The sequence below is a fragment of the Podarcis filfolensis genome (genome assembly GCF_964270895.1).
Source record: "Podarcis filfolensis genome assembly, chromosome: W".
Lineage (NCBI taxonomy): Eukaryota > Metazoa > Chordata > Lepidosauria > Squamata > Lacertidae > Podarcis > Podarcis filfolensis.
The window spans coordinates 8,314,004-8,329,548 of NC_139619.1; the positions used below are offsets into that span (position 1 = coordinate 8,314,004).

Consider the following 15,545-nt stretch of genomic DNA (forward strand, 5'->3'; position numbering starts at 1 on the left):
TGTTTCGTTTTTCGTAGCTGCTTCATCCCTGAGGAAGTTGGAGGTGACGCAACTCCTGCATCTCTGACGTGGGAAGGTTTGGGGGTATAACAAATTTCCCCCTTCTCCCTTGGCTCCCTGGAAAGAAGGCATCTTTACATTTTGAGCGCATTTCACAGGCCACGAGCCAAGCACCCCTTCCGGAGGGGGAGAAGAGGCCCAGAAAAGATGAGCCCTTCTCAGCCCAAAGGCGTTCCCCTGAGATTCAGCTTCCGGGCTATGGCTAACCAAGCTAGGAGCAGGAATATTGGGAGCGGGAAGGAACTGATGTCATCTGCCAGAGCAGCTGGCTAATTGAAGGGAATGAGGTGATAACAAGGCTTTCAAATCTGAACTCTTGTTTGCGGCTGATTAGGATAGAGGGAGGTGGAGAACACGGGCAATCGGAAGCAGACTCTGGGTAGTTGGTTCCTTCTCTTTGTTCGGGTTCCTACGTCACACCAGCAGTTTAAATGGCAACACTCCTTTGCAAGATTGTCCGCCTTTTTAATTGTTTGTTATGGAAAATCAATAAAATGATAAGTTGCCCCTGCCGAAGGGTTGCATGACATCTAGCTGAAGACTTTTTGTGCTAAAAGTTGAAGCTATTCTTGGTTGTGTGTGTGTGTGTGTGTGTGTGTGTGTGTCCGTCCATGTGGCCGCTGTGTATTCAACATTCCACCCTTCCAAAGCATCCTAAGAACCTTAGTTTTCCTTTCACAGTGCTACGATTCCCAGCACCCTTAACAAACCATTGTTCCCAGGACTTTTTGGGTGTGGGTGGGAGGAGATGTGCGTTACGTGTGCGGTGTGCAGGCATCTCCAAGCACATGTGTGTGGGGATTCAAGACTAACTCTTATGCTTTTCTTCCTTAGACCCGCTTGACGTTGAACGAGAGGTTCTCTGGGTTGAGGAACACACGCCATTTCACAGTGAAGCAGAACACGGGCCAAATGGTCACTCTGCCATTGCATTCGGTGAAATCAGACTGGATTTGCAAAGGAGCTTGCCCCTGAAGCCAGTTGGTTGCCTGCCTGTGGCTGGCTGGCGGCTTGGCACCGGCAAAACACAAAGAGACAGCCCCATGCAACCTCACACCCAAAGATTTCTGCCCATGCTTCAGACATGCAGCCCTAAGAGCAGCTCTGACTCCCACTCTAGGCCCCTCTGCCCCAGTCTTCCTCCTGATGTAGGCTACAGGATCTGGGAAGTCTGATCCAGCTTTGAGGTGTGGTTCCATATGGCCGTTAGTACTGTTCTGCTTTTGCCAGAGAGCCACCTGGTAAGGAAGATCTCCAAGCATGCTTCCTAGGGGGTCCTCTTTAATCCTCAGATGTGTCCACAAAGGCATGATCCAGCACCCTCATGCCACAGCTGCCTCTGGAGTGACCCTCCCTCCGGTAAGAGGCATGCCTCACAGCTGAGTGCCTGGTTGTTTGTGTAGGGCGAAGGCTGGGAATCTTGTGGGCTCCCAGATATTGCCAGATCCAATGGCCTTCTGCCTCAGCCAGCATGGCCGACGGTCAGGGGTGATGGAATCCAACAACATCTAGAGGGCCACACAATTCCCCATCCCTGGTCTAGTGAATTTGAGGTTCTTGGTTTCTCTCCCTCTGCCCCCTTTTGCCTGGAAAAGCACTTTGGCAGATTCCTTTGGAGGATTTGGGTGTGACAAGCTGTAGCAGCGCACTGAATAAAACAACTCTGAGAAGCTGAAACACCGGGCTGTTTTCTTTTCTAATAAAAATATTCACTGTGCAGTTCACAGGCACAAAACACAATGTTGATATTGTCCAGGAAATGGGTTTTCAGTTGGAGGGCATGGGTTGCGTGAGAGCATGTTGTGTGGGATAACCAGTCTCATATAACCAACATGCTTCAGTCTAATTAGTGCGTGAAGGGGTTAACACCATAGAGTAAGCTGTCCTGCCATCTTAGCCATGTCTCTTCCCCTTACCTTGGGAGTGAGTTCTGATCTATTCTGGTATTCACTTCTTCAGCGTTTAATGTACTGTAGGTTTTTCCTGATTTTATGGTTTTATCTTTCTGTAAACGGCTTTGATGTTTCTTACAATCTGGTGTGTATAAATTTTATGAAATAAATCAATAATTTTGAATAAACAAATAAATAAATAGGAAGATGTAAAACCATAACCTCCGAAATGAAAGCTACTGTGCCTCCAGACGGATGTTTTTGCCTGGAGGGGGGCCGTATTCTGCAATGTGCTATCGATGCAATAATAGTGCAGCTTTCTAATGGACTGTCCACGCAAACATCATTCTGCTTTCTCAGTTGCTCTGCAATGCTTCGCCAGGGTTACCACATCATGGCCCCCTGGGGGTGCGCTCCTGTGTTGTAGCTCAGCAAAAGCAGGACAAAATTCCTCTAGTATGGCTCACAGCGAGGGCTGCTGAGAGTTGGGAGAGATCTCGGAGGCCAAAGAGTTTGCTTTTCTGCTCAGTACAGGGGATCTTGCCAGCTCTTCACCCCTGACTGGCCGAAGATGCCCATCTCTCATCCATGCAGCTCCACAGCGTGCCTGGATGATGACTCAGATGGAGCTGGACACACCATTCCTGAAGGATGCAATAATCTTGCAATTGTGGTGGACCAATTACATGTCATTTTGCTTTGCAAGTTGTTCTGCGATGCGTCCCCTGTGCTACTATATTATTATCAGCCAGAGGGGCCCTCTTGAGCTATAAAGTGCAACTTAAGTGGGACAATTCCCCCCCATAACATTTAGATGGATTTAGGGGAGTGCAACGGGTTTGGTCACACTGGCGTGAAGCCTTGCGGGCCCCACAGGGGACACCGCAACTATGATGTTGAATAGACGTTGAGAGGCGTGGGGCACTGAATTTTGGCATCGTTCAGGGCTCCCCTGGAATTTGAGATGCCATGGTTCACCACTGAAGAACATTTGTGGTATGAAAAAGGTACCTGGTTTCAGCTGGAAGTTAGGGGGCACTGGTTGGAAGGGTTGGAGTATGTCTGTCCCGAAAGCTTTGCAGGCACGAACAGTACTGAATACAGTCTTGCAGATAACTGCCCTCCTACTGTCATGAATAGAAACAATCTGTTTTACAGAGGCTGTTTAGCTTGCTCTTTTTACCCCTTTACTAGACAGCATTTCTGTGCTGTTTTCAGAGTGGGGAATGCCCATTCCTTCATGGCCAGCATGGAAACACAGAAGGCTAGCCATTTAGGAGGTTTGCAAAGAGGACAAGGGTGTTACGGAGTAATCTTCTAGCAAACAAGCTTGGCACAGCAGATCTGAGAGGTGGTTTTCTGCTCCCGGAAAGCCAGCCTGGAAACCAGGTTGCCAGGTGAAGGAAGAAGGGAGAGATCAACCAACTCACTTGCCTTCAAAGAATTTCTGGTTGCCTGTGGCTACTGGGATAGTGCTTAGATATCAGGCTGGCTGACACATCTTAAAAAATACAAGGAAAAAGCTTTTTCTCTTTCATTAGCAAAGCTCCTTTGGGGCCCAGAATAGCTAAGCTGAGGAAGAAGTGGCTGGTATTACTTGTTTGTTCTTGGTCCTGATCTTGCCTGCCCTTGCACACTCTGGTTGTCTTTGCATATTTAACCAGCACGTCTGTTCCGATTGGAGTCCTATTCCTGCAGTTCCACATCCTTCTCTTTGGCACTTGGGCATTCGGTTCCAGGAGCTGGACCTGAGCACAGAGGCTTTCTTCTACTTGGACTCGACAAAGGAGCAAGAGTGGCTGACAGCTGTGGAAAAGGCTTTGCGTTCCAAATCCAAGTACAAGAAAGTAAGTCAAACCCCACCCATTTCTTCAGCAGCCAGACAGCTGTCAGGAGCTGGAGTGAGGAGGAGGAGGAGGAGGTCAGCAAGAAAAAACACCTGGTGTCAGTGATGTTTTATTCAAAAGAAGCCAACATTCTTTATTCAAAGAAACCCAAACCATGCAGGCCTCGTGATCACAGAAACCTTTCCCAACAGGTCTTGCCCCAGTGAGGTAGTTGTGAAGGCTGAAGGTTGCTACCCTCCCACCACTCTCTGAAGTCTCCTCCTCCCCCTGGTCCTTCCCAAGCAACCTGAGACTCTGACACCTTGCCTGTCTTTGCTCCCTCCTCTTAATTTCTCTGTGTTCTGGGAGACCAGCAGGGAGGGGAGCTGATCACAGCAGGGTGGGGAGACCCCCTGGCTTCTTCAGCAGCCTGCCTGATCTCTGCCTCTTGACCCCCGCCTCCAGCCTCCACTTCTGCCTCGGATTCTGGACTGCTGTTTGCCACAGAATCTTCCTGCCCTCCTGCCTCTTCAGTTTCCAACACCTCCTCTTGCTCACAGTCTGCTCCCTCTTCTCCCTCGGACGACCCCCCACCAGTTCCCTGGCTCTGAGCCTTCTTCCCTTGGGGGATCCCCAGTTGGTGCCACCTGCCACTCCTATCTGCATCCAGCCGGCCCAGGACAGCAAGCAATGAACAGAGCTGGTAGACATCCCAGTACCTTGCATCTTCTAGGTGCAGCTGGTGCTCATCTTTGTCAGAAAGGACCAGCTCAGCCGCATCAAGGAAGTGATGAGGGAGACAGTGGGCACAGGCATCATGGGGAAGATGGGGAGTAGACCCTGACAGCGGAATTCCCTACGTCGATCTATCTGTTTTTCTAATCTCTGCCAACCAGTTTCCCCCTCTTTCCCGCTTGCTCACTAACAGCCATCTTTGCTCCGCCCCTGCAGGGTAACAAGGGGTGTGTGGCCGTGAGGCTTGTCTGCAACAATACCAGCTTCTGCATCATCAATTCCCAACTTGCTGCCCACGTGGAAGACTTTGGGCGCCGAAACGAGGATTACAAAGATATCTGTGCCCAGATGAGCTTCCTGCCCCCTGACCAGGGTCTGCCGCAGCTGACAATCATGAAACACGAGTGCGTTTCGAGGGCTTGGAGGGAGAGAGCCTTGGCTGATGTAACTTGTTGGTCTCCGCTATCTGGAGAAGCAAATTGAGTCATGTTTCTGTAACTTTCCTGCCTGTGTAGCTCAGGGTAGGCAGCATTTGTTCTTGTTTAGTCGTTTAGTCGTGTCCGCCTCTTCGTGACCCCCTGGACCAGAGCACGCCAGGCCCTCCTGTCTTCCACTGCCTCCCGCAGTTTGGTCAAACTCATGCTGGTAGCTTCGAGAACACTGTCCCACCATCTCGTCCTCTGTCGTCGCCTTCTCCTTGTGCCCTCCATCTTTCCCAACATCAGAGTCTTTTCCAGGGAGTCTTCTCTTCTCATGAGGTGGCCAAAGTCTTGGAGCCTCAGCTTCAGGATCTGTCCTTCCAGTGAGCACTCAGGGCTGATTTCCTTCAGAATGGATAGGTTTGATCTTCTTGCAGTCCATGGGACTCTCAAGAGTCTCCTCCAGCACCAGAATTCAAAAGCATCAATTCTTCGGTGAACAGCCTTCTTTATGGCAGGCAGCATAGTGCTCTCCAAATGTTGATAGACCAAAATTCCCATAATTGCTAAGAATTGGCCTTGCTGACTGGGGCTCATGAGAGTTCCACTTCAGCAACACCAGGAGGGTGCAGTGTCGGCGATCCCTGCTGCTGCAGCTGCACCACTAAGGTTTCTACTAGAGCAGCCAGTAGAGAGCAAGATAAACTGAGTGGCAGAGATGTATTAGATTAGATTATAGCAAATGTGGGCAACTTCTCCAGTGATCGGGGTGGGAGTTGCAGTTTGTTAAGGGCAGTAACGTGAAAGCAGAGCGGCCATTTTGCATGGAGAAGGTTCCCGGCTCAGTCACCAGTGTGTGCAGATCGGGCTGGGCATGATCTCTGCCTGAAAGCTGCTGCCAGTCCATGTAGTCCGTCCTGAGCTTGATGGGTCAATGGTCTGCCTCAATATAAGGTAGCTTCCTATGTACTACAGCAGGGTTTGGAGGGCCACAAGAGCCCTGCCCATGAATTCAAGAACCAGGGGAAATTCTAAAAGTCTTTGCTGAAAGGACATCAAAGCAGGGGCCAGGTGAACCTCTTTGGGAGATTATTCTGAAAGGTCAGGTGCCATGACTGAAAAGGCCCTGCCATACTTGAAAGAGCAGGAGTTCCCTGGGAAAGGGCTGCCCCTGCTAAAGATTCTAGTCAGTAGAGAAGCAAAAATAAGTGGGCCTTCTTCTGGTACCCTTTTCCCAAACCTTGAAACACTTGAAAGGCCAAATGGGATGCTCTGAATTGGGCCTGGAAGCAGTTCAAGAGCCAGTCTAGTTCACAGAGCACTAGCCTAATATGATCATACTGCCCAATCCTAGTTATCAGTCTTACTACATATTGCAGGAAGTGGCAGCAGGCTGCCCCCCGACCCCCGACCCCGTGAGCTAGCCTGTAGCTGTGGTTGCTTTGCTTTTTTCCAGCATTGTCATCTGATCACTAAAAATCAGCTTCAGAGACTTCTGACCTACAACCAGGTGAGAGACATCTTTGTGTTATATGTGGTGGTTTAGGATTTTGCCCTGTTTATTTCCTTTGTCTGGGATACCCCAGCCTAGGCTAGAGAAACCACTTTCAGGCAGTTAGGAGCAAAGTGTAGCTATAACATAGGATGACTGCGACTTCTACAAATCCTTTTTAAGGTTGCAGGTTTGTGCAACCTGAATTAGAAGCAAGTCCCAATTAAGTTGGAGGGTTGCCTTGGAATAAGTAGGACTGCTCTGCAGTTTCCCAGTTAGAGGGCTTTCCTAGCTCAGCACACGCTCCAGATGTTGTTGGACTCCCATCAGCCCCAGCATAGCTGCTGTCCAGCAATATCTAAAGGTCTAAGGTTTCCTGCTCTAGGTTTTGCATCTGTCTGGAAAATCTGCGTTGCTCACATGCTCTTATCAGCAGAGACTTCCATTAAGTCCAATTAAATTGCTGGTGCTTTTTGTTTTACATTTTTCTCTCCAAGGTTTGTGTGTTCATCATGTTGAGGACCTTTCTCCCACTTGGCATAAGGATCATTGGTATTTTGTGTTGAAACAGAGGCCTGATTGCTGCACCTTACGGTGGATTTAAACTCTGTGAGCGTAGTCATGCCTTAGCTCTTTGAGAAGGATGCTGCAAGGAAGGCAAGGGGGGGCAGCCTCAGACTTCCAACATATGCAAAACCATCATAAAACATTAAAAACTTCCCTAAAGGCTGTATAGTTACTTATCTCCTTGACACCTTTTGGCATCGCAGGGAACCAGTGAGAGCAGTCCGTCAAAAAATTACTTTTTAAAAACAATGCGTATTTTTATGTTGTGCAGGCACAAAAATATCTTGGGGAACATATAGAACTAGCCAAACTTTTAAAAACTCAATGAAATGTAAACTAAAAAAGAAAGTTACATTGGGGGCGCAAAAATCCTTTAGGAGACAAATAAATGCTTTCCCTTTTTATATTCTTTTGTTAGGATCACTTTCTCTTACCCCCCAGTATCCTGTCACCATCTTCTGTGCAGCTGCTGCTTTGGAGGACTAGAGAGGAAAGCGGGGTGGGGGTGGGAACTGAGTCGCTTCTTTTCCTAATTCTTGAAGTTAAGGTTTCCCCCATACACCTGTGAGAACAGGATGCTGTACTAGATGGGCCATTGGCCTGATCCAGCAGCCTCCTATTGTGTCCTTCTGTTGAATTCTTCACCGTCTTAACTTTTAATTTACAGACAAGCCAACTTGGCTGTGCCAAAGAATGTATCTACCTGACCTCCTCCCATTTTAGGTGAGACGGTGGACATTTCCCTGGATGTGTACATCAGCAAGGAAGAGAAGATTGAGGCTATCTTTGTCCTTCACCTTGACCGTGGCAAGGACTATTTCCTCACCATCAGTGGGAGCCAGTGGCGTAGGGTGGGTTGTCAGCACCCGGGGCAAGGCAAGTAATTTGCGCCCCCTAACCCATGGATTTGCGCCCCCAACCCGTGGATTTGCGCCCCCTATCCCGTGGATTTGCCCTAACCCCCAGATGTTGCGCCCGGTGCGGCCGGCCCCCCCTGCACCCCCCACGCTACGCCACTGGTGGGAGCTACCTACCAAGCTGCTTCGGGACCTCCTTGGAAGCCTTGTGCTGGATGTCTACCCTTCCCACTCTGCTTGCCTGCTTGAAAAACAGCTGCTCTTCCACTCAGAAATGTGGGGGCTGGGGGTCCTCCGCTGCATTCAGCTTCAGCTTCTGTAGCTGTGCATCCGCTTCCTGTGTGCTGTTCATGCCCTTTGTTTGCCTTGACTGAGTCATCCCAGGTTCTGGTCCTCCCACCTGCCCTTTCGCAGGGCCACTGAACCGTGTGCATTTCCCTGCCATCTGCCCAGATACTGTTCAGCCAACGGGCTGTTTCTTTCTCTTCTCAGGGCCTGTGCCATTAACACCCTTGGTTGTCTTTTGCTCTTGCCTTCCTCCTCTGATCTCAAGGAGAAGACAGCTTCCTAGAAAAGGTAACAGTTGGTTTGCTATCCTCTAGATGTTCTTGTAGCGGGCTCAAATCAGGTACAGGCAACGCCCCGTTTACACGGGGGTTGCGTTCCGAGGTACCGTGCGTTTAAATGAAATTGTGTATATTGGGGACAGCATTGGAAAAGCCTGCAAACACCCTCTAAACGTCCGGAAACCCTTTTGAAAGGCCTTTTGAAAACCAGCAGCACTTGCCAGCCTCTCTGCAAAACTCCTTGCTCCAACTCTCCACAGGCCTGAAAGGTCAGTGCCAAAGCTCCTGGGAGGGAGTCGAGATGCTGTTTCCATGCCGCTTTGCCGCTTTTGTGCTCTTGGGGGGGGACATTTTTGCCCCTTCAAGTGCCCCTTCCAGCTTTGCGGCAGTGTGCATGTGCCTCGAAGGCACGTAAATGGAGTTGCCCTTGTCAACGATCAGCAGCTGCTCCATGCAGTGGCAGCTAGTCCCTTAGGGCAAACCAGGCACTACCCCACCAACCTGACTTTCCTCTCAGGCAACCCGCACCTGCCTGCCTTCTGACTCAAATCCAGTCCAGGTGGTGGCTCTAGCTCTCTGCTTTGGTCTCTTCCCTAGTCTCAACATGGCCCTTGTAGAACTCGGCAGAGGAGAACGGAGACGAAACCAGAATTTGCCATCACTGCTTGTAACTGATTTTGCACTGCTCGACTCTGGGTCCGCTTGCGATTGGCAGCCCGGGAGGCAGAAAGCCCAGTCTCATGATGCAGGCGCCAGCCCCCTCTGGCCCCAAGAGCCAGTTTTCTCCTTGTCTCTGTGCTCAGCAACTGCTGCACAGACTATGCCACTCTGGCTTACTCTTACCACCTGAGCACTGGCATTTGGGAAGCGGTAGTGGCTGCTTTGGGGTGGCTCAGGGAAATGTCACTCCTCTCAAAATCAGATAGACTTGGGTGTATTATCCTAGCCACAAGGAGACAGTGGTGACTGTCAATTTGGACAGCTGTAGACATTTAGAATCATGGAGGATATGTTTATCAGTGGCTATTTCTTGCCACTATTATCACAAACCACATGCTTTTGATTACCAGTTTCTGGGGAACATTATGGACAAAGTGCTATTGTCCCCGTGTCCCTATGGACTCCCAAGGGCATGTGGTTGGCCATTGTGGGAACAAAATGCATTGCTCCCCCCTCCTCTCTTTCTCTTTCTCTTGAATGTGGTAGCTTGAGATAGAACTAACCACCCTGAACATTTCTGGAGAGGAAGATGGGAAGGAGGCCGGAGGCATGGTTCACCAGCTGCTGTGTGCTGCATTGCCCATACAAAGTCGTGGGCTGGGGCTCCAGCTGTTGCTCAGTTTCTACCACTGCCTCTGCAACGTGCTCTAGACAAGGGGTGGTGAACATGTGACCCCATCATCTCATCCTGCTGGCTGGGGCTGCAGCCCATCAACCTATGAAGGCCCATCCATGTTCTGTTGCTGTTTTTGTTACTTATTTCCTGCCCTTCACCCTAAGGTCCCAGGGCAGGTTCCAACAATTTAAATAAAATGTTAGAAGAAGAGAAGTTTGGATTTGATATCCCGCTTTATCACTACCCGAAGGAGTCTCAAAGCGGCTAACATTCTCCTTTACCTTCCTCCCCAACAAACACTCTGTGAGGCGAGTGGGGCTGAGAGACTTCAGAGAAGTGTGACTGGCCCAAGGTCACCCAGCAGCTGCATGTGGAGGAGCGGAGACGCGAACCCGGTTCCCCAGATTACGAGTCTATCGCTCTTAACCACTACACCACATTGGCTCTCTAGCCAAACCCCATGTCCACAGCTGCATATTTAGTAAGCTTTTGGGTGAACTGCACATCCGGAGTGGGAGGATTACTAGCTGCATATTAATAGGGGGAGGGGGAGCTTGGATTTGGGGTGCAAGCAATTTGTTTTTTGTTTCCCCACTCGAGATGCTTGCTGTGGCTAGGGCCGGGCGATATGTCAATATAGATATATTTTCAAATCAGCTTGAAGTCTAGATAGTGAGACTGGTTTCATAATTTCTGACCTGGCAATATATTGCGAATCATGATGTGTGTGTGTACTATGCAAAAAACACCATGTGGGGGGAAACTGTGAAGCCAGACAATGCCTCTACATAGCTCCATCTTATTTCAGACATTGTGATATATTGGTGTATTGCAATGTTTAGCTAGTGATATATCACCGTGTTGAAAGCCAGCTATTGCCCAGCCCTAGTTGTGGCCTCAGAGGGCAAGACTTGTCCACCCAGCTGGAGCAAGGAAAGAATGCATACAGGCACACATTCTGTCAGGCTCTCACGCCAGTCCCGCTTGTCATTGGACCTCCAGGAGAAGCAGTTTCTGGATATCGTACCCCAGGATGGTGATGACTCCACTGAGCGGCCAAGGAGATCTGGCTTTTGGTGGACCACCTCTTCAAGAATGCCTGCCACCAGGTGAGCTGAGGGGGACGGTACCATTGAAAGGATGGGTGTGGGCTGGAATCCAGTACCAGTTTTGGGGTGTGCAGGTTCCAAACGTCCCAATTGATTTATATCTTAGCTACCGACTCGCTCTTACAAGCTCCTGCTGTGAGTATAGTGGCACCTTGGTGGAGCGGCAGCGGGTGGGACATCCAGCATATACTATTCCTTAGAGCGGCTCAGAAGAACCCAAGTGTTCCCAACCATTGTCTGTCTACCCCTAGCAAAGCGGCTCTCTAAGACTGGCCACTAGAAGAAGCGGGGAATGATTTCACTCTCCCATTGCCCCAAATCAGGAGAAGGGTAGTAGGAATGCTACTGTGGAAAGCAGGCGGGATACAATTCTCAGCCCTTGTGCCAGCTCTCTTGGTGATGGGCTTCTCTCCATTGTGGCATTCCTCGACCTCACATTATGCACCCCAGGGCTGGATTGTTCTTCATGCTATCCAGGATGTACCTCATCCCTTCCGAATGCATGGGTGATACTCTGCTTCAGGAGGACCTCTTCCAGACCCCGGGCACGCAGGACGAGCTGCAGGAGAGAATTGAGTGCCTGGACACCAGCATTCCCGAGACGATCCGTATCCTCTTTGGGGGACATTGTTGGGGAGCAGGGCTGCTTGGTGGTTTTCTTTCGCTCTTGGCTTGAGTGGACCTCACTTTTATATACCTGGTGGCTTAGGTTCCTAGGCCAGCCCATCCTTAAGGCTCTGAGACACAGCAAACTGAAATGCCCACAGTCAAGTCCAGTCATGCATCCAAACAGCTTCACAGCTTTAACCCCCATTTGAAAACATCAGCCTGGCTAGATAGAGCAGAGGTGGGGAACCTTGACAGGCCCGCAGGCCCCACATCTAGCATCTTACGTGGTGTCAGGTGTGGAGACAAGTAAAGACATGGCTGCAAAGGAGTTTCAAGGGTGCGTTCAATTGTTCTTTGGCAAGCAGGGTTTCTTGACCGCACTTTTGGAGTTGACCACTAGTATTTGTTGTTTGGATTGAAACCATGCCTGCAGAAGGACATTTCCTCGGCAGATCAGCTTTGCAGGCAGCTTCGTCAAGAGGGGAGGTGTGGGATAATTACAGTGGGATGGCTCAGCTGGTAGAGCGTGACACTCTTAATCTCAGGGCTGCGGGTTCAAGGTCCACCTTGCGCCAAAAGGGGGAACTTGCAAGGTGGGCCCAGATGTATAAGGACCAAGCTTCTTGCTTTGGACCAGCCTGGGAAGGAGGCAGGCTGCAGGTAACAGGACAGAACACTTCCCTTGCCAGGCTGTCAATAGCTGGCAGTGACCACTCGGTGGCCGAAGCTCTGCTCATCTTTCTGGAGGCAGTGCCAGAACCGGTCCTTTGCTATGAACTCTATCAGCGCTGCCTTGAGTGCTCACATGACAGCCACCTCTGTCGCCAGGTCGGCCCCAGAGCCCCATCTCTTCCTGGCTGGTCTGTGGTGTGTACAGAAGCATAGAATCAGAAGGGATTTCCAAAGTCATCTAGTCCAAATGTTGCCGCGAGTAACAGGAAATCCACTAAAACATCCCTGAAAGCCAGTAAACCGGCACACTGGCAGGAGGGCTAGTCTGGTCTGGGAAGCCTTGTTAACTGCAGAGGTTGCTGATGTCTCCTTTGATAACCATCCCTCTCGGTTGTGGAGGGGGGTGGGGTGCGCACATGTTGCCTTTTTGCTTTCTGACCAGGACTTGTAACAATAGCCCACCTGTTTCAGTGAACCTTGCTTGAATTTCCAACCCAGGAAGCGGCCATATACTGGGCCATCTAGCTCAGTATTGTCGAAATTGACAAGCAGTGGCTCTCCAGGATTTCAGACAAGGGATGTTCCCTACCCTCCTGGGAGATGCTGGGGGTGGAGCCTGAGACTTTCTGCATGAAAAGCAGGTGGTTTACTGCAGAGCTATGGCCCTTCCCCCAAGATATCTCAGTTGGTAGAGCATAAGACTCTTCATCTCAGTGTCCTGAGTTCCAGTCCCACCTTAGGCATTGCAGGGGGTTCGATTAGTTAACCCTTGTGGTCCCTTCCGACTCTCCAGTTGTATTGTTCCCCAAAGTTCCCAGCAGAGTTCTAGTCCGGTTACCATTTTAAACATTCTTTTTTTTTATGCCAGGTCTAAACCTGCAAACATAACAAGTACACCGTGCTAGTGATCCATGCCCCTCCTCTAGCAAAGCTCTGCACTGAAACTCCAAACCGCCCCTCCCTGTCTTGCAGGTGATCTGCCAGTTGCCGCGGTCGCACCAGAATATGTTCCGCTTCGTGGTGGCTTTCCTGCGGGAGCTGCTGAAATACTCTGAGAGCAACAACGTCAATGGCAACATGCTAGGTAAGGCCTGTCTGTCCTGGCTGGGAGCTGGCCTTCCTCCTGCTCCCGCCTCCTTTCATGCAAATGTTTTCGCTTCCCTGCAGCCACCCTCTTCGCCAGCCTCCTGCTACGGCCTCTGCCCAACGTTCTACCGAGTGCCATCGGCTTCCTCCTGGGCTTCCTGCTGGGGGCGGATGACTACGAAAGGTGCCAAGCGTGACTGGAGACGAAGTTGGGAGGGAAGAGGCAAGGCCCAGCCTCTGTTCTCTGGTGCCTGCCCTTCCCCTTGTGCCATCTTGCCATGTGCCAACTCCCTTCCCTGTGCTTCGCCCTTTCCACCTTTTCCTCTTGACTCCTGACACGGTTGCACACTTGGCTTTCCACATGGTTCCAGGGCATTGGCAGCAGGTTCAGGGTGCTTGGGGAGGGACCCTGTTGGAGGACAGTCATTCCCTGCCCATCCTACTACCACCACTGCTGCTCTCAGTCCCTGCGCAGTAGTCCACGCTCTCCCCTTCTGCTGCAGCTGAGCATGTGCTACTCTTGGTGGGTACCAGGCATAAGGATTCCTGGCCTGTCCTGGGATTGCAGGACCTCTTTCTCTGTCCCCCCAGCCTTGATGCTCATCAAGAAGGGGCAGGGCAGCCACTGTGGCCCATGTACGCCTTAGCCTGCTCTCTATAGTTCAGCTATCTGTCCCCATTCTGCCAAGTAGAGTTCTAGGGTGTTCATTCTTCATGAAACACTAAGCACTGCCTAAAGGGACCAGGGAGGAGGAGGGGGCGCAGGCTGGGCAGCAGGAGGGGAGCTGAGGCAGTGGGTACAGCTGGGTTGGGTTGGGCTCCCCACCCGACCCCAAGTTCTGCAACTTTGTCTTTCTGCTTTTCTGTCCTGGGTTCCTGTACTTGGTGCACACACACTCTTAATTTATTGGGAAGCGGTTGTTTCAAAATGAAAGATCCGTTGTGCAGAGATTGTTCTGGTGTTTGGAGGGGAGCTACACTTGCCTTGGCTGGTTTCTCCACTGCTCTGAAGCTCAGCCAGACTTTCCAAATGTAGCCGCCTTGGGCCCTCGCAGCACACATGAGGGAGAGGCTGTGGAGAGGGGGTGCTGCATGGGGCATCAGGTCGTGCAGATACCATGGAATCTGACTTCGCTCTTCACAACAAGGCTTGCAGGTGCAGAAAGAGGGCTACATTGCTTCCCCAAGGTGTTTCTCAATTGCTCTCCTTCCTCATACTGCTTGCAGCTTGCAAGTTTCAGCCCAGCAGCAGCTGGCTGCGAATTATTGCATAGACTCTTGAGGGGAGGTCTGCCCTCCCCTCTCCCCATTAAGCTTTGTCTCCAGGGCTCAGTGGTAGGAGGGAGAACAGAGGCAGAAAAAGAACTGGGCTTGGCTTGAGGGGGTTATGAGAGCATATGTGCACCTGGTGCCAAGGGATAAGGCTGCAGAACTGAGCAGAGCACACTTAAGAGCAGGAGGAGCTGAGCCCTGCTCCCGCCACCACCACCAACAGCAACTCCTAGATGTCCACTTGTTCTTCTCAAGGGAGTCCCCAAAAAGACCAAAGGAGACTGGAGCTCTGAGAGCAGCTATGGAGACTGCAGAGTCTGGATGGGAGCTCTTTTATTATTTATTTTCATTTGAAGTGGGATGGAGTGGAGGCTAGATGGATCACTTTGAGGGGGGGAAGCAGGCGGAGAGCAGTGGAACAGGATTGGGAACTTCCCCCTTCCCCACTGAAATAATCCAACTGGGCACCCTAGGAATTGGCAGGGCCAACCTGCGCATGAGGCGTTGCGAGGCCATTGGCTCAAGGGGGGGCAGATCAAGGTCCATAGAGCACCATGCTTGCAGCCATGCCACTATTGTGACCACGGTCAGGCCCTTGTGAGGGTTTTGCCAACACAACCTGCTCCTCTCCAGCCTCCTTTCCTACAGGAGAAGCAGAGGCAAGGCTCAGGGTGTTTCTAGTCTTCTGGGTTGGCGCCTCTGGCAATGGCGGAGCTCCTCCGATCGGGAGGAACTTGCTCCGTGGAAGGCAGGGTCTGATCGCCACGGCGAAGGCGGAGACCCTCTGAAATCACATGCGGGAGAAGCTTGTGAACTTGGGATTCGGCTGGCACCTTCAGCGCCTCCCCTACTCGCGGGGAAACCCTGTTTTGGGGATCCGGAGCGATGTGGGGTGAGTGGCGCGGTGCTTCGAATTGACTGCTTCTTTCATGGAGTGAAGCCGCATTGCTGTTGCCGGAGAGCGCTGACTTTTTCCTGTGGACAATTGGATTTTAAACAACTACCCGTGAGTAGAATGGAAAATTGGATCTTTAAATATCTTAATTT

General features: G+C 51.0%; 1 protein-coding gene across 1 annotated transcript in view; it reads left to right on the forward strand.

Annotated features, from left to right (window-relative positions):
• LOC310753757 (inositol polyphosphate 5-phosphatase OCRL-like) overlaps positions 1-13,423 on the forward strand; it is a gene marked incomplete at both ends in the record, with an annotated part of 639,872 nt that extends 626,449 nt beyond the window's left edge. Inside the window, 1 exon segment of the mRNA XM_083595101.1 lies at positions 13,308-13,423. Coding sequence (XP_083451227.1) covers positions 13,308-13,423 — 116 coding nt within the window.
• Positions 13,424-15,545: the final 2,122 nt, after the last annotated feature.